An 18,866-nucleotide genomic window follows, 5' to 3' on the forward strand; every position below is an offset into this window, starting at 1 on the left:
TTCTCAAATTAAATTGGGTGAAGTGAACAAGCTTGAAGTTGACCAGATCAATAGGTCTGTTCCTTCAGACCAATGCCTGTAATCAAGCAGAGTGCTTTCAATACATTTGTTCTCAGGCTTGTTGGAGATGTAATTTAATTAGGTTTTTACTGCGCTCAGTTAACAGATTGAGCGGCTCTCTGGAACAGTAGCTAAGAAACAACATACATTCAGAGTTTGTTTCTCACAGGTCATTAACGAGTGAGGTAATTGCTTACTTCTGTAGGTTGTCTGCAGTGTAACAGCTAATTTCATCACGCAGAGGTTTATTTTACCTCTGCATTATTTTGCTGCATTAAAAATAAAATCTGTTCAGATCCGGGCCAGTCAATGCCCTAGAAACTGCTTACACACAGCTGACCATAATCCTGAGTCCAGTAATACAGATAAGATGGTGGGGAACTTCTGTATCAGTCTGTGGGATTATTATTATTACATGAGAATAAGGCTGTAATCAGGTCAGCACTATTTACAACTGCTACACAGAGTAACAGGCTTAAGTAGTAGAAGAAAAAGTAATATTTCTGTTCTTACACAAAAGCCCTTGTATCAGGAGGGGATTCAGATGAGCAGCAGTGAAACAGCATATAAACTCCATCTTGACAGTAAAGTAAAAATAGTGGGTTTTTTAATTACTACCCATAAAAGTTGTCAGATGGGTGGTACCTCAGTACAGTCTTACAGAGTTGTTTGGATAAAAGGCAGTGGATGTGGGCAGCATTCAGGCTTCCCTGAGGGTGTTCTGAAGAGCTAAGTCTAAAACGAAAAGGCAATTCCAGATCTGAAAGTCTGTTAAGTCTGTTCTGCATGAGCCATATGTCAGTTTGTTCAGTTAATACCATGCTTCTGGTTGTGAAGGCTTTTCTGTACCTTCTCCAAACTCAGCTGAAGTCACCAAAATTACCAGAACAAAAACACTTCATTACCTGTCTTCAACTGAGACCATAATGGAAACATAATTTGTGGAGTAGTAGAAAATTAGCATTTTATGTGTGATCCCATCAGCTGCCCACATTTCCCACTCCAGAGAACTTTGATTTGAGCAGAGGGCTCTCCTAAAATATGTGATTCTTGTGAACAGTTGAAACCTACCCCTGCCACAGCAGGACTCAAATCCTTGGCCTTGCGGGTGTTCTTTGGCCCACACTGTTCTCAGCTGACACAAAGTTGGCAGGATCTGCTGGACTTTGTTTTGTAGTCATTCCCTTTGGGATTAGAAGGTATTGTTCCAGATTGCTGGAGAGCACTGATGCATTATGGGCCCTTAGAGATTATTATCTTCTTGCACAGCTTAAAGTGGCCCTGGAGCTGTTCTGCCTCCTTTGTCTCTTGATGAGCACCAGTAACCTGAGGTAGCAGCCCAAAGCAATTTCCATTCTCTGTATCCTTCACTTGCATGGTGTGTGCTTATGCAGCAATATCTCCTCTTGTGTATCAACAAAGTAGAGTTTTACTTCTGATTCCAAGCTGGCATGCAAATACTCAGCGTTTAATTGACCTTATAGATACCAGGAAAGATTTCTTTACCATACTCAGTTGATCACAAAAGACAATACATAGGAACTCAGCAAACTTTGTTTGCTCTGGTACTCAGATATAGGAGAGGCAGAAAATTATCTGGCTAAAAATGATTAACACTAGGACTAAATGAAAGGTAAGGCGTTTTTTTGGCTGGGAAAGACCCTCACCACTCAGAGCAGCTCAAAGTGTTACACTGGTGTTTGATTTGGCATCTTCTCCTCCACAGATATGCAGTACGCATGAATAAATTAGAAAGTGGGAGAAGTTCACTCCTTGTGGTTTGTTGTAGTTAATCTTCTTCTTCTGTATAATAGGGGAAAGGAAATGAAGCAGCATTAAAATGCTGAGGGGGAAAAGTGCTGTTACTTGAAGGGTTCAAAGGGTACCGTATGATGAAACATAGGGTCACAAGTAGGGTAGAACGCAAAGAATCACGGGCATGTCCCTTATTTGCAACTGGTTTAGAAACAAATGCAGCAGGTGTCCTTCATATGTGGAAATCAGTGACAGAAACAGGCAGTTCATAGCTGTGGTGTTTTATTTAGGATATGTCAATGAATCATGTAGTTGTCACTATGTATGTGCAAAATAAAAAGACTAAAAACATGCTTCTCAGAGTCATGGTTACAGATAATGAAAATCTTCCACTGAAATATTTTTCTGTAAACCATGATGCATTTGGACAAACATGTCTGTGACACCTGTTAATTTCTTATTAAGTCTTTCATAAATTGAATATTGCTATAGTGTGTCAGCCCCTTTTCTCTTCTCTCTTGCTTTCTTTTTTTTTTTTTTTTAGTTCTTAAGGTGATAAGAAATTACCTTTAATTTTTCACTATTTCCTACTCCAATTCTCTGCATTCAAAGGAAAAAAAATTAGAAATGCAGCTCAACAGTTGGTTCAATTGCAAAACATCAAATATTAATACGTGACATTTGGAGTTACTTTTGTTCATATTAATAACTTAAGAACATCTGTTTGCATCTGACCTTTCTTTTGTATCTAGGCTATCCATTGCTCTGAAATCTAATGGTTCTGTTGCCTTGTGTCTCACTTAATTTGGGTACCAGAAGTGCTGGAACCCTGGAAAGAGCAGGAGCACCTGCTCTGCTCTTTCCAGGGTTCCAGCACTTCTTTACTTATGTAATTTCTTGGAATTCCTTCAATCATTTGGAAGATCTTTCTGTATATTTTTTTCTGGTTTTCTCCTTTCATTCTGATCTCCTTTTTTTTTTTTTTTTTTTTCTAACCACTTAATAAGATCTGCTTGCCAGACAGTTTCCACCTCATTTTAGTGCTTCAGGAGTTTTATGGCAATTTTTAATACCCTTCTGCATGTTTCTGTTCTTAAACGAGCGTGATGCAAGGACTCAAGAAATTTTTCTCTAAATCCGTCCTGATTATTCTTCCTCCCAAACTCAGAAATCCACACTCTTCCTGTCTTATAATGTAACTTTTTTGGGTTTGTTTCTATACTTGTCTTTACCCATTGGATTTTGCCAATTTTGTCATCAATTTCCTGCAAGATATTGCCTTCCTCTCTCTCCCATTTCCAAGTGTTTATTGTCTCATGTGCAGTACTGCAATTTACCTTCATTCTATGAGTTAATCTTCAGAATAATTTATATTATATTGGTAATGATGCTAAAGACTTGACACAGGGGGTCAGACAATTTTTTAATCATGCCTTTAAAACCAGTCTTTTCATAACCTGTGCATTCATTAAACCAGAGAATAAAATGGCTCTTCTGAACTCTCATTTGGGTTTGGGGTATTTTTTTCTCTTCTTTGGTCATCCTTTGTTTTTTCTGTAGAATAGCTACCAGTGTGAAAAAGTACTTTCTCAAGAGATGCTGCATACTCCTCTATTTTAAATGGAAGTTTTGGTGACCAGAAATAGTTACCTAATGTGTGTCTGGGCAGTGTGGTAGATGGCCAGATCAGCCACAAGATGCTTGATAAATGTGTGAATTGTGAGATGCATGATTTTACTCGTCAGACAAACTTACCCTCTTATCCTTCTCAGAATTAGCATCCTGTACACAGTGTTGCTAAAATTAGTGCAGTTATTTATAGCAGTCAGTCCAGCATGTAATTTCATAAATGAAGGCCTGACTTAGTAAATACATCAAGAAGGACAGATAAGCAGGCAGCTTGTTTTTGTGGCAGTGAGTTGCACAGATTAATTGTGCTGTGCTCTGAGTTTTCTTCTAGAAGTGCTTTCCTGAGCAAAGCTTTACCTGACTACACTCTTAGCTGTGTTAATTTCTCTTTGTGTTGCCAGTGTTGTTTTACAGATTTGTATGAATAATTAGCTTTGTAATCCTGGCCAATAGTCACTTCACAGTAAGAAAACACAGAATAAAGGAAACCTATCTGCATTAAAAGTTTGTGTGATAAAGTCTTTGCATAAGGTAGTTCTAAACTTCAGAGTCTACCAACACTTGGCATTTAAGCAACTTTACCACTCTCCTGTTTGCACGTAAATTTTAAATGTTATTTGCTTTTGAACTGCAATCTTTCAGGACTGGCTTCTGAGCGTAGGTGAACATTTTAGCAATTTTTAAGCTGGACATGCAGGCTGGGGTTTTATTGTATAAAGAATACATCCAAATGGTCTTCCTATTTGTTTGCTTTTAAACAGTGCTGTAACTTAAGCGCTTGGAGAATTTAATTTGGAACAGCCTGTGTTGAAAGAAATAGTAATAAATGGCAGTTTTGACTTAATGGAGCTTAGTGAAGTTTTGGTGTTGCTTTTTTTTTTTTTCCCCCTCAGTGTCAATGCCACAGTACAAATCCTATCTGCCCTGACATTCCACATCTGCAAGCAAAAATATGCATGCATGGTTTATTTCAGGTTTATGCATATCAACAGGCTGAAATTATTTGTTTGAGCCAGTAGAGCACTTTGGTCCTTAAGGTTTGCATTAGTGCAGCTGTACCCATGTTGAAGCTAAATATGTCTGTATGAACAAAGGAGGCCGCAGCTGCAAATATGTAGAAGATACGTGCTATGGATGTCCACTTCATATTCTCTGCTCAGTTAACTTTATGAGATAATTGCATTTAGGATACATAATTCTGGGTCAAGCACCCATATCCATTTTTCAGTAAGTTACTTTTAGCATTGGGGGATTTGATTTGAGGTTTTTTTGTACTTTAGTTTTTTGGAATCATTTTGTTCAAGGTGTAGCGCTCTGCCACAACAGAACAGAGAACTTAGAAGTGCAATGTAACTTTATGTGTTTTTATTGTTGCCACCTATGGCTTTTTAAAAATACCCTGTTATGTAAAACACACAGACATTTTTTTTCTTTTTTTTAAATTTGTAAATACCTAAAAATTCTTTTGACGCTAAGTGTGCAGGCAGTCTGTCCTTCAGTTTGCATACAACTGAGGGAGAGGCAGGGATACTCTTCAGGAAACAGGAGCAGACTGTAGAGGTTTGTAGGAGACATAAAATACTGCCTTGGTGACTGGAAAGCTTTCCAACTTGAGCTCTTTCCTCTCTGCAGTAAGTTGAAGCGTTCTGTACAGAGAACATGACTGCTGCTGCTGCTTCAAGCAGAGATTGATAAACACTGTCCAGATGCACCTAAGAAAGACCCAGTGTCCAGACTTAAGAAAGTCTAAGCTTTGATGTAACTTTATATTTGGGGTTTTTTGACTAAGGGACTTCATCTTGCTTAGTCTTTGTATAAATGTATTTAGTATAAAATCCCACCTTTCTTTCGACAGTAGGAATCACAGTTGCATTTCATGCTACATACAAGGGGAGATATGGACTGAACTTTACTTGACTGGACTTCAGATAAAATTTCTCAAGTTCAGTTTTGTAGAGGGACTGTTTCAACAAAATTCCATAGAAACCTGTGTATTTAAGCACAGCTGTGTTCAGGTAAATTTCCTCCTTAGATGGTTTCCTTCACCTTCTCCCATCTCACACTCTGTTTGAGGTCTGTGGGAAAAACGAGCTCTGTCACTTTACCTTGTGTCATAACTGTTGTGTTAAGCAGACGATTTATTCCTTGTCTGTTAAGAATTATTCCAAGGTAAACACTGTAATCTTTAGCACAGCTGTAGTTTGGCTTCCACAGACCTTTCTTTGTTTTTTTGGTTTTTTTTAACCTTTAAACTGAAAATCTTTTGACATCAGTTCTACAAGTATTTGATCTGTTATGAGGACCATGCTGTGTTTTCAGGGTATGTTTACAGAGAGCTTTTGCAGACTGTTGGTTGAGTATTTTGCTGGTATTTTTTTTGTCTGTACATTACTCACTAAGTGTAGCTTTAGTTGACTGTAGTTTCAAAGCATGATTAATGTTTGAATTTCTTTAACCTTTAAATATGACCAAGTCATCATGTGATTTATTTATGTCAAGAGTTTTTTTCATCACTGGAGTTTTCCATTAACAGGAGGATTGTAATTTGATTTGTTTAGCCATCATCATCTTAGGCTGGAGCTTTAGCTTTTTACTCCAGAGAGAATAATTTCTATAGCTATAGTACAGCTGAAACTTTGAATACTTATTCTACAGTATTCTGCATATTTCCGCATTGCACATATTTTAAAAAACTGATAGCTGTGGGATTTTAAAATAACCTACACTCATCTGCTCCCCATGTGAAAACTTTGCGGCCACCACAGTACAAAAATGTAACTTCTGTGCTGAAGCCAGAAGCAATTAGACTTGGCTAGACAATGAGCAAATATCCAGACTGTTTAAACCATAAAAGTGGAAAAATCAGAATGTTACATTTTATTGCAGGTTCGGGAGCTGCAGACTCGTTTGCAGAGTGTGCAGGCCACGGGCCCATCCAGCCCGAGCCGCCTTACTCCTGCCAACCGCCCCATCAACCCCAGCACAGGAGAGCTGAGCACCAGCAGCAGCAGCAACGACATTCCCATTGCCAAGGTGGGGTTTGTGTGTTTGTGACCCTTTTCATGACCTGGGAAAAGCAGGCTTCACTTTGTGCTGTGGAAGCATGGGATTAACTGGGGGATGTTTAGGGCAGTGCTGAGCAGATCCATGAACTTGAGCTGTGGAAAGGAATTAAACATTATTGATTGTAGTTCTCTCGGTTACAATGCAGGGCTCAGTTCTCTAGTAGTTTGCTTCAGCTTTGCAAGTATAACTAGAGAGCAGATGGGGTTTGTGTGATCTTTATGGGGTGTGGGCTGCTGTGTAACCTGTGCAGCATTCTGACTTGCAGATTGCTGAAAGAGTGAAGTTGTCAAAGACAAGATCAGAGTCTTCATCATCTGATAGACCTGTCTTAGGATCAGAAATCAGCAGCATAGGGGTAAGGACTATGAACTGTGTGCTTGCATGATCCATGTTCCCAATAAAAGCATTGTTTTCTTAATAAAATTAATGATGTGGACTATCTGAAAATACTTGAAAAGCTAGTTTGAGCAAAATACATCAACAAAGAATATTTCACCCTGTATTAAGCTCAAAACCAGTAGCTAGGAGTCATTCTCATAAGTGACTTAAAGAGGAAGATTTTGGAATCAGTTCCACCAAAACACTCTTCGGGAAGACTCTCCAGTGTTCATTTCACAACCTTCAACCAACAGCGAACTGGATTCTGCTTTTGAAATGCCAGTTTAAATCAATAACACTGTTGTTACTGTGTGTTAATATTTCTTTTACTGAAGAACTTGGCTCTAACCCTTTGTTAAACCCTCAAGAACTTAAATAACTTGCATAGTAAGTTTTTTAAATGTATAATGAAATAGTGATCTTCACCCTTGGTTAGTAGAATTTTAGAACCAAATCGCTTCTAAAAGTGGAATTTTGTAAGTGTTCTATTCAATGTAAAATTCATAACAAAAACTGAATAATTAATGCATTGAGGTGAGTGCATGCAAGCAAATGCAGTTCTCAATGCAGAAAGGTATCTGGGAGAAGTCCAGATGTCTCTTCACAATGATCTATTAACTGCCCTGTACAGGTCTCTAGTACCGTGGCTGAACATTTGGCACATTCCCTCCAAGACTGCTCAAACATCCAGGAAATCTTCCAGACTCTCTATTCACATGGATCTGCTATCTCTGAAAGCAAAATCCGAGAGTTTGAAGTGGAGACGGAGAGATTAAATAGGTGAGCTAGAAATTCAGATGTGCTCACACGTTGTATTCTGTTAGCTTTATTAGAGTTGATTTCATTGTTACCCTTTTTGATCATTTCTTAATTCAGTTCCTGCTCAGCTGTGGCAGCTGCAGATAAGCATGGAATGTGCTTGCTGAAGAGGAGATTGAATTGTGTGCTAAGGATTCTTTCCATGAGTATGAGTTTGTTTGTGCACTATTAGATCAGTGCAGCACCTTCCCTTCTCTGCACTCTGGAGTGTCCCTCTCTGTGGCTGACCAAGTAGTCATGGCATCTTTTTTTCATAAGACACATTACTCCTTGAAATAAGGACTCCCATAACTTAGTGTGCATTATTCTGAATTTAGCTTGCTTTTCGTTGTCCTGAAGAAACAGAAGAATAGCATTTAACTGTCTTAATAAATGTACTGATGCATGGTGGTGTGGCATATATACCAGCAAATAGGTTTCTGTCTGCAGAAGGATTGCAGCTTTCTGGTTGCAGTTAAAATACTGCTTGTGTTATCCTTTAGCAAGCTCTATCAAAACCAGTGTTTCGTGTCTTTTTTGGCACATAGAATCAAAACTGTGGATCAGGAGTATGAGAATTGTGTCTCAGCATGTCTCTATCCAAATTCTGTCTTCCCTACAGCTAGCTCAAATTTAGTACAATATCTCTTTTTATTTATAGCTCGTTTTTGTAGTGCTGCAAAACGTGATTCTTGTTTTCTTTTTTTTTCTTTTTTTCTGTACACTGCACAATTATGCTTTGACAACATGTGTCATTACAGGAGATGTCAAGATACAGAAAATGGCAGTTCTAGCATCTAGAAAAGTCAGGGCTTTGTTCTGACAAACATATATACTAGCCCTTCTCAGTCTTCTTTGTCAAGAAGTCAGTGATTTTAGAGTTCTGGATGGCATGGATTTCTTCGTTATATACCTGTGCAAGGTTTTAAATTGTTTGTCTCTCTGGTTTTGGCTCATATCCAGTTTTTTCAGTTAGTCGTAGTATATCGATGTGTGGTGGTTTCGTGGTTCAGTTGTCAGCAGAGAGAACAAACAGTAATACTGATACTCTGAATCTTCATTTTCATATTCAGGGTTAATCTCATTGAGGAGGGTATTACAGTTAAGATTCTGTTTGACTTTTGTCAGAACATTTGGAGGTTACATTGCCCCACTGAAACCTCATTCGTAGTTTGGAAGTTGCCTCTCTAATCACAACCTAAACATGACTTCAGGTGGAATGGTTACTCTGGATTTTCAGAAGAAAGGAGGCATTTATGCAACTGCATGATCCCTGCACACACCCACAATCATACTAATGAATATGCCATTTGAAACAAATTGCAAATGTGGCAGCAGAAGGTGAGGAATGAAGGCAGAAAAATTGCGCAAAAGGTTAATATGAAACTGTCCTGTGCAGTCTTGTGGCTGCAGAACAAGGGTACAGCTTTCTGCTTGCTGCTGCTGCACAGGGTTATGACTACATTTTATGAGGAGGAGAAGAGGATGACCTAAGAGAAATTTCTGTCCTCTTGGCTTTTGATAAATATACAGCACTGATGGAGTTTTCTATCTTCATTAAAAAACACTTGTGTAGACTAAGAAATTTTCATTGTTTCAAAGTATGATTGTCCTAGAATTTTCAGTTAAGCTTGAAGGTTGCACATTACTTGGTTTTTTGCAGCCGTATTGAACACCTTAAATCCCAGAATGACTTGCTGACAATAACACTGGAGGAGTGCAAGAGCAACGCAGAGAGGATGAGCATGCTTGTGGGCAAGTACGAGTCCAATGCCACAGCCCTCAGGCTGGCACTGCAATACAGGTATGTACATACACAAGGGGCTCAGCCAGGAAGAGTGAGCTGGGGAAGACTTGGTAGAAATGTTTAAGAGTGAACTTGATGGTGTGCTATAGCAATACCGTTTATTTTTTGTTTTCTCCCTGAAAAAAGCACCCCTTTGGTTAAACTACCTGACAAACTACCCAACTGGAGTTATTCCTACAGTGTATTTCAACTGTAGTTGACCAGCATCTAAGAGGAATGTAGAGGTTTATCTCTTCATTCTTAAATACTGAATTAACATTTGAATTAGGGGTTGTGTGTAGGCTGAGACTGTATTGCTGAATCCAGCCTTAAGATACAGGTTCTCTGTACCTGTCCCAAGACCAATGGAGCAGAGAGTGTTATACTCCACATAACTCAGAATGACTTTGTATGACGTTAGTTGGAATTGTGGATTAATGGCTTGGTATTTGGTAGTAAGTATGTAAACTTGCATCAAACTGTTCACAAAAATACAGGGTCACTTAACACTTTCAACTGCAACTAATTTGGGACTGGCAGGTTTGGTCTTGGAACAAATTGTGTGCCTTTTAAATAATGCATTATTTTACTGTCAGCCTTGAGCAAATTGCAATAGAGTGTAAATTGCTAGTAGTGTATTAGTATGTATTTTTAAAAACATTAAAATGCAACAGGGATTGTATGACTCATAAATATAATTGGAAGCTGTTCTGTTATAAGGAAGCGGTTTTGTTATACCACCAGGACAGAGCAAGAAGTATTTTTCTTGCATCTTTTCTGCTTACAACACTTTGCATAGTATAATTATTTTGTAGAGTATAAAATACTGTATGTTGTAAAGTGAGAAGATCTGGGAAAAGTTTCTCAAAGGGATCTTGACCACTGGTTTTATTATCACCTGTTTAAAACATGCTTCTGGAGCTTCCTTTATTTCGGGTCACTCTCTTATCTCTTGGCTTGTTACATTACTTGAGGCCAGCCTGGCACTGTTATAAAAATGGGGAGACTGCTGAATGCTTGTAATAGGGGCTATGTGTATAATGTTCTTTAACATCCCTGCTGCTAGACAAGTAGTAGAGAATCGTGCAGTTAATCAGACAGCTCTTTTTTTGTTGTTGCTATTGTAGGTGTTGTTCTTCTTTAAATTGCAGTTAACATTTTGTGTGGGTTTTTTTTTCCCTTTCAGTGAGCAGTGCATAGAAGCATATGAGCTGCTGTTGGCATTGGCAGAAAGTGAGCAGAGTCTCATTATTGGGCAATTCAGAGCTGCAGGTGTTGGTTCTGTTGGTAAGATGTCAATGAATCATTTAATATACGTGTTTTTTTGGCATGTCAGTCAGCATTAGAATTGGTTGTAATGGTGAATCAGGTCATCACCCATTACTTAAGAATGCTCTCCAGTCATTTCTTGTTTTTAGCTATTTAAATTATTTTATACACCCCAAAAATAGGGGTAAAATGCAAGAGAACAATTTAAATTCACCTGTGTTGGTTTCACAAGGAGATGCCTCTTCTGGCAGGAGTGAGATTGTTGTAGGCATGCAGCTGTACAGAGTGGAATAATTAAACCATACTTGTGAGCAAAGGTGGTTTAGGACTTTACATCTGTGATAGTTGCAAGTCCAGATTCACTAAGATTGACTCCCCAGAAACAGTCTAATGTATGAAAAACTGGGATTAAAATAATACAAAGCATTGAATAGTTACAAATAAAAAAAAATTAAAGGCTGTAATTTTTCACCCTCTGTTTTACCTTTGCTCTGGAATTTTAAAACATTCTATGTTCTGTTTAGCCTGTATGTTCTGGATTTTACTTATTTTGTCGTTAGTTAATCCAGTGGCTGGGTGTTGTTTTTTAATATGCTACCTGCTAAATAATACAACAAGCCACTATCATAGGTACAGTACAGTTCAGAAGTTTGGAGCTTGGCATTGCTGCTGGCTCCATTCTTCTGATAGAAAGAGGTGACTGCACAATGAAATTCCAGTGTTAGTAGTTCCATTCCTTTAATGGACAGGAGAAGGCAGTCATAGTAATCATCAAGTGGAAAGAAGCATTCAGAGAGAGAATAACTCTTCATACTGTGCTGAAGCATAGCAAGTGCCTGGTGTGTTAGGAGCACTGGCTTCACAGTAGAGGGGATGTTTGAGATTTTCTTCCACCTTTCTCCGAACTCTGTTCATTCCTTTTCACAATGTGCTAGGAAACTTTCCCCAGCTGTCAGAGATCAGTGAGTAGCAAAAGTGAATTTAGGCTCAAATTTTCTATTTGTGTAGGTGGTAGAAAGAAATCTTAGAAGGGAGAAATACTTTGTGTTTGAGTAGGATTTCATCTGACATGCATTTTATGGAAGAGACTGTAGTTAAGTTTTTATGTAGGTATCTGTCTACAGCTCTTAATTATGGTATTATCAGTTATAGCTGTGAAATAGAAATAGTGCAAATTTCCCACTACACAGCACAGCATGGAGGAAGTTGTGTATGGTTTATGTACCTTTACTTCATTATGAAATTTGATTAACACACCTAGATAAAATAACAGATTTTTGGTTTGAAGATCAGTCAAGCTTTATATCAACATCTCTGAGTGGAAAATTCATGGGAGTTACATCACTTAAAGATGAGCATATCCAGCGTCTCTTAACAGAACATTCACCCTTCCTTTCTTCCTCATTAATGTTACTTCTAGTGCATGTGCTTCACTCAGCAAGTGTGCAGTGCAGGTTATTGACTTGAAGAAGGATTAAATGAAAATCCAACACAGAGCAAGCTGTTGGGTTTTGCTAAAGTATAAATATATTATAGCTTAATCTACAAATACATTTGTAGATTTTCTGTGTACCCAATAACAGGTCTTAATTTAATGACTTGACTACAGTGCAGCTGGAAGACTGTAGGAGTAGTGATAGTGATGGTTTCAGTCCTCCTTCTCCTGAAACTTACCAGCTTCACAGGTGCTGTATAACCACTAAAAATTATAGCAATTTAACTGGGGCTAGTTTTCTTTTGGCTTAGTATGCATGACTGTAAAATGTGAGAGCAGCAGGGCAATTCTTCTGTCTGGCTAGGCAGCCTGTCAGAAGGTGTTCTTGGCAGACGATCAGGTTTGAGATCAGGGTGCCTGTGAGGAGAAGTTCTGGAGATGACTACACTGTGAAACCACGCTGCACCGACTGGAGTAAGAGCTGTAATGGAAGCTGAGGCTTTTCCAGTGTGTTCATAATTTGAGCATCCAAACCTAATGTTAATGCAGAATGCACACCCGTTATAAACAGACAAGCTAAAATTCTGCATCACTTAAGACATGTTGCCTGGAGCCACAAGTACCTGGAACTTGTCACTGGCAGCATGGTGCATTCAGGCCAGTTTTCTAGTTACCACTGATGCTGACAAGGAAGTGAAGTTGCTTTCAGTTCACAGATTCGTAATTTATTGTCATTGTCTTGGTATAAACTGAGAGTAAGTAGAAGGATCTCTTGCCTTAATTCCTGTCTGAAAGATTGTTTGCTTGAAAACTAGGGGACCAGACTGGTGATGAAAATGTCACACAAATGCTTAAGAGGGCTCATGACTGCAGGAAGACAGCTGAGAATGCAGCAAAAGCTTTGCTGATGAAGCTGGATGGGAGCTGTGGGGGAGCCTATGCTGTCACAGGCTGTAGTGTGCAGCCCTGGGAAAGCCTGTCCTCCAACAGCCACACCAGGTAACTGCAATTCGTCTGCTCTCCTAATCTCCTAATCTCTGATTCCAGATGAAAACTTGTGTTCTATTGTATTTGCTGAGCTACCTCCCCTCACCTCAGTCCTTTGGCTTCTATGCTTTGATTTGTAAGTCACTATGCCTCAGTGGTCTAATTGTCTTTGGACTTTGAGCAACTCCAGCCAAGAAGAATTTTGTATAAATTTGTTGCAAATGGGTGACTCAGGACTTTGATCTTCTTCATGAAGGGCAAAACCACTAAGTTTGTTTTACTACAGTGACTTTCTTACTGTTTTGTTGGAACTCAAATCATGTTCTTGTTACTCATATCTGTTGTATGCAGACAGCATAGATGTGCAGAGAACCAGTGACCTGAAACAGGCTTTCGCTGACATTTTGGAGTGCAAAGAATTGTTTTCTAAATGTTGCAAATCTATCCATTCTGTTTTAAAACATTTCCTCTCCTTTCTCCTTCCTCACCCTTTGCACCCCTCCAAATTATTCCTTCCCATCCTGTTCTTTTCACTCATGGTGTGGGATAGATTGGATTCTTCCAGGAAAGACTGGATACTGCAGTGTTTCTGAAGACCTATAAAATAATAAAACATAGATGAGCTATTATTGCAGAAGTGTACCAGTTCAAATATATGTGCCAGCAACTTCATTTTGAGTTTTTGCCTGCCTGTGGTCTAGTTGTACTCTGCAGTAAATATGTGTGCTTGTGTATGGATAGAAATTTGGCAAGTGTCCTGGATAAATACAGATGAACATTTTTCTCTTTAAATGTTATTTTTGTTTCTCAGATTTGCTCTAAAACTTCATTTTAATTCAGCTTTCTAGCCAGATCTTTATTCAAATGCAGTCATTTTCTTTGACACTTCAGAAGTTTATTTTAGTACTGTATCATTTCCTCTTCTTGCTGATGCCTCCTCCAAAGGATCTTATTTCCTGCCATATGACTGGCATGGAATAGCTAAAAAGAGAGCAAAAAGGTAATCTGAGGGAACAGGGTCCTAATGTGAGGTGAATTTTAATGTTATTTTATTCAGATAAATTTTCTGGTGCACTCTCAGTGCGAGAAAGCTGTGTCTTTACATAGAAATGGTTGTGGCAGCATCTGTGCTCGTAGCGCACTGATCATACTTTCTACCAAAAGCATTTAAACAGGGCTTGGAAAGACATTACAAGCAGCTGTTTCAAGCACTTGGCTTGCTGTGTCTTAGGCCATATCTACACCTGTATGCAAACATGTTGTCTGTGTCTACATGTAGTAACACCTCTACCCAAGCCAAGCTCATTTCCCATTCTATTGTTTGAAAGGGTCATTTTCAGTTTTTCAGAACTACCTCAGTGTTCTTACTCCTTGTGAGATGTGTGGCATGTAGTCAAGGCACAGTAATTTTTTTTTTGTCTTGGAAACATTTCAGGCAGTTTCCAGTATTGACAGGGAAGAACTGGGGGGAAGGGGATTGTTCCTGTTTCAGTGTTTGCTTTCCTAGACTTGCACTGAAATTGTTTGGTAGGAATGTAATCTCTACAGCTCTTGCTTGCTTTAGCAGGATTTTTGGGAGGATAAGAGTCTGTGTTTGTGTCTGTGTTCATTGGTGGTCAGCTGGACCTGTGTGTATGTGTCCATGTAAGGTGATGGCTCAGTAGATAAAGTTTCAGCAGAGAATATTTAAGTGGCATAGGATTGAAAATTTCATCAGGATAAGCTATGTCATGAACGTGAAAATGCAAATTTAGTGTTCTTATATGAAAGAAATGTTTTCTCTTGAGCCATTATTGTCATTGTAGTATTTTTTTCTGGTGTGGAGCAACATATTGTGCTGAATGAGGTAGCTTCTACAATTTCTTTTTATATAGGTGGAACATAGGAGATAAAAGCTGTTGTCACTCAGAAGCCACACAATAAGGAATTTGTGGCACTCTGATCTGATTATTACTTACAGGTTGTTGTCCCTCTCCCTGCTGTGGATCGTTTTGCGGGGGGTACCCCGGGGTGTCCCCGGAGGGCCCCCGAGGCTGTGAATTCTCTGGCAGCAGCGGGCAGGCAAGGAGACTCCACACAGCTTCTGAGGGTGCTGGTTAGATGAGGGTTTATTGGGGGCCCCCTCCCCGGGAACAGCATGGATACTGAGGGAGAAGGGGGGAGGGGGAAGGAGGGGGAGCCTAGGGGAGGGAAGGGGCAAGCGGGGAGGAAGGCTGAGAGAGGGGAAGAAGCTGAGAGGGGAAGAAGCTAAGAGGGTGACGGGTCTCCCTAGCACGGTTTAAGAGGGAGATTGAAGTGGGCACGGAGTCAGACTTGGGCCAATGGGATTACAGGTACAGGATGGTTCAGGACAGGACCACAGGCTTAGGATATACCATGCATTTTGGAGGGGTGAGACAGAGCATACCATTTAAATAAAATGCAATACTGCATCTCCCCTCACCCACACCCAAAGTAGTTTATCTTTGCCTAAGCGTACATATCAATGAAAACATTTTTGAAACTTCAACTTCTCCAGAAAATATGAATCTCCTCTTCTTTCCTTCTGTTGCATTCAAGTGACATGTGGTTAGAGGTGTTTTCAGATTTTTTCTACCCTGTCTCAAAAGAGAGGGATCCCCTCTTCAGCTTACAGACACAGACATTGTGCTGCCCCATTGATGGAAAATCTGTCTTCGTTCAAAAGACATATACTTTTCTATGTTTTCTATATCACAGAACCATAGAAATCAAGTTTTGAAGATACCTTCAAGATCATCCAGTCCACACCCCAGCACAGCATAACCACCCCAAAACCTTATTCCCACATGCCACATCCAGATATCTCTTGTACATTTCCAGGGATAGTACCTCCACTGCCTTTCTGGGCAATTTATTCCAATGCCTGACTGTTCTGTCAGTGAAAATTTTTTTCTAGTATCTAATCTGAACCTCCTCTAGCACAATTTAAGGTCATTTCTTCTCACCTCTAGTGAGTTCTATGTGAATCACCCCCCATCTGGGGACCACTGTGAAAATATTTTTACAGTATTCAATTGAAACATACTTTGAATCTCCAAAACAGATTTTCTTGCCTTTAATGTTTCAGTGTTGCAGGTTTTTAGTTGCAGATACATATTGCTGCCTTTTCCCTTTGAAACTAAATTAATAAAGTGGTAGTAGGATGATGAAAACTATCCTTGGTTGAGACTTGTGACAAATTACTAATTTGTCCTGTTGTTTGAAATCCTGTAGAATATGGATTTACAGTGGAATTGTTGACCCATCTCAGGCTTTGAAATTTCAGATGAGATTCTGAATCAAATCACTGAACCCCTTGCTGAGAGTAAGTGCTTGTTGAGCCACTAGTGTTGAGTGGTTAAAGACTGTAGAAGGGAACAACTGAAATGAAAATAAATGAAAAGGAATGAAAAAGCCTAAAGTCCTTTAAATTAATTCTAAATTCATTTGACTGGCAGCAGCACCACAATAATGTTGCCAGTTCAGTTTTTGAAAATAGAAATCGGTTTACAATGTAGTTGGAAGTCATAATTATTTTAAATGAACGAAAGCTAAGTATAGAACATAGCCTGCCAACAAGGTTTGACTGATTGCACCTTTGGAAGGCAGCAAAAGGGAAGAAGCCCGGTTGTAACACTCTCTGAAAATGGTGTATTTTATTCCCTGCTGTGCTAGGAAGCCCAACCTTACATCTGGGTTCACGGAAGGACAGATTGGGTCCCTTATATGCAAAGGCAATTCTTTTCAGTATTATACAGTGTCACAAAATATCTGAACTCAGTCAACCGTGGAAATCTATCTGTAGTTAGAGCCATCTCAGGTTTCAGATAAGTTGGTGACAGACAAGATTATCCTGGCTGAGGCGTGCAAATAAGTTATTTGAAAATGTCTAAATAGATATCTCAGTGTTATCTGCATAACACTTTGTTGCTGGACTGAAGTAGACTCAGAAGGAAGCAGGGCAGTTTACCAGAGGCTCTGGTATTAGCTGTTGTTTGTCCTTTGCCTGATTTGGGCATTCTTCAGTTTCTCAGGAAGAGAAACTGGCATTGTGCTGTCCCAGATCTGAAACCACAATGTTCAGCTAGAAAGAAGGTGTTTGGGCTATGTGCACTGTAGATCAACTTAATTCTTTAAAGTATTTGGTTGTGTGCAGGTATTCAAGTTTGCAAGTTTGTGGATTCAGTTCTGACAATGCTAATCTTAGTTCTACCAACTGTATTATCAACACCAGTGCTTAATTGCAATTATATTAATTTATTGACTTGATTTTTAACAGATAAAATTATGCTCATGTAGGGTTTTATGGATACATTTTTGTAGTGTGCAGAAGCTACTGACAGAGAAGCACTGCTGAAAGCCTCTTTCATGTCCATCCACTGCATGTTATACACATAACTGATGGTAGCAAACAAGACTGATATTACATGTACCAGCCCATATATTTTCCAAAAATTGTATATCAGAATTAATTTGACCTCACCCAGGCATGACATCATCATAAAAGACTCAAGGAATGAAACAAGTGTGAAGAAGATTTCTTGTTCTCACATAGCATCCGTGAGAATGGGCAGATTGATGTTGTATACCCTCCAGCTGTGATGAAACCTGTGATCCTTTCTCTCTGCTTACCTAAACACTTAAGAAATAAGAAACTGCACGTCTTTTGCAAGAGTTTCCTGTGGTTTTTGGATGGATGCATTATACTGTAAATGGTTTTCTTTGTCCTGACTGATGTTCAGAAGAGAGGGCAATATAAGAAATTCAGGATGAAGTGCTCACCAGCTGTCATCCCATGAAGAGAGCAGTAGTGGACCAGCACTGTGGCTGTGGAGAACTGTTTGCTGGGGTTTTTGGGGCAGTACCCCTGGCAGAGTTGCTAGGGAGATCAGAAACATTGCAGTGCTGTTTCTGTCCCTTGTACCCCAGCTGTTTCCAGTCTTTTGGGTGGGGATGTGCTGCTAAATGCAGGGGGAGGCTGAAGGTCCTTGTCCTCTTGTGTGCTGGCTGAAACACAAGTTCCTTGCTGAGCTCCCTCCAACTTCTTAAAAAAAAAAAAAAATCCTAGGAGAAGAAGAGCAGCTTGCTAGCAATTCACCAGAGGAGCCAACTCAGCTGCAGACAGGCAGGCAGGCAGCCAGGAGTAAAAGCAGCCTGAGCATCACTGGCAACAGCCCAGACTGCCTTCCTCAGTTTGGACTCCATTCCCCTAACATATATATGCATAGCTGTGGGTCTTCACAGGCCAAAATCTGTGAATATGTGTGGAGTATGAGGTCCAGCTCAACATAACAATAAACTTGCAGCATTTTTTTGCTCAGGTTTCATTCGCAGCAGGAGGTTTGGGTTTTCTTTCCTTTTCAAGCAAAAACTGAGGTCTTTGTGCCCCAAGACTTTTAAAGCTATCCTTCCTCCAACAACAGCTGTTTTACATTTAATCCAGAAAAGCTCTGCAATTGCATTCTTTGGGTGCTGTGGAAGAAACTTACAACATGACTTCAGTACAGAATAAAGTACTTTTCACATTGTCTATCCTCATTTTTTTAATATAAATGTCTAATTCAGCAAGATGCCTTTAGGCTCAGTAAAGCGGGATTTAGTAAGTGTTTCATAATTTTCTGTTCAAGAAATAGTATGAACAAAGATGTGTTTCAGCCTGAAAGGGTTTCTATGTATATGGGTACTGAGTGCTCTTAAGTTTCA

The 18,866-nt window shown here is 39.4% G+C and overlaps 1 protein-coding gene across 1 annotated transcript in view; it reads left to right on the forward strand.

Moving 5' to 3' along the window:
• Positions 1 to 18,866, forward strand: part of MCC (MCC regulator of WNT signaling pathway) — a 56,737-nt gene that overhangs the window by 13,776 nt on the left and 24,095 nt on the right. The window contains exons 5-10 of the mRNA XM_041471042.1: positions 6,331 to 6,477; positions 6,776 to 6,865; positions 7,520 to 7,668; positions 9,350 to 9,490; positions 10,659 to 10,759; positions 12,992 to 13,175. Of these exons, the coding sequence (XP_041326976.1) occupies positions 6,331 to 6,477; positions 6,776 to 6,865; positions 7,520 to 7,668; positions 9,350 to 9,490; positions 10,659 to 10,759; positions 12,992 to 13,175 (812 nt within the window). The remainder of the gene's footprint in view (positions 1 to 6,330; positions 6,478 to 6,775; positions 6,866 to 7,519; positions 7,669 to 9,349; positions 9,491 to 10,658; positions 10,760 to 12,991; positions 13,176 to 18,866) is intronic.

Source organism: Pyrgilauda ruficollis, unplaced genomic scaffold (assembly GCF_017590135.1).
Source record: "Pyrgilauda ruficollis isolate IOZ18807 unplaced genomic scaffold, ASM1759013v1 scaffold254, whole genome shotgun sequence".
Taxonomy (NCBI): Eukaryota; Metazoa; Chordata; class Aves; order Passeriformes; family Passeridae; genus Pyrgilauda; species Pyrgilauda ruficollis.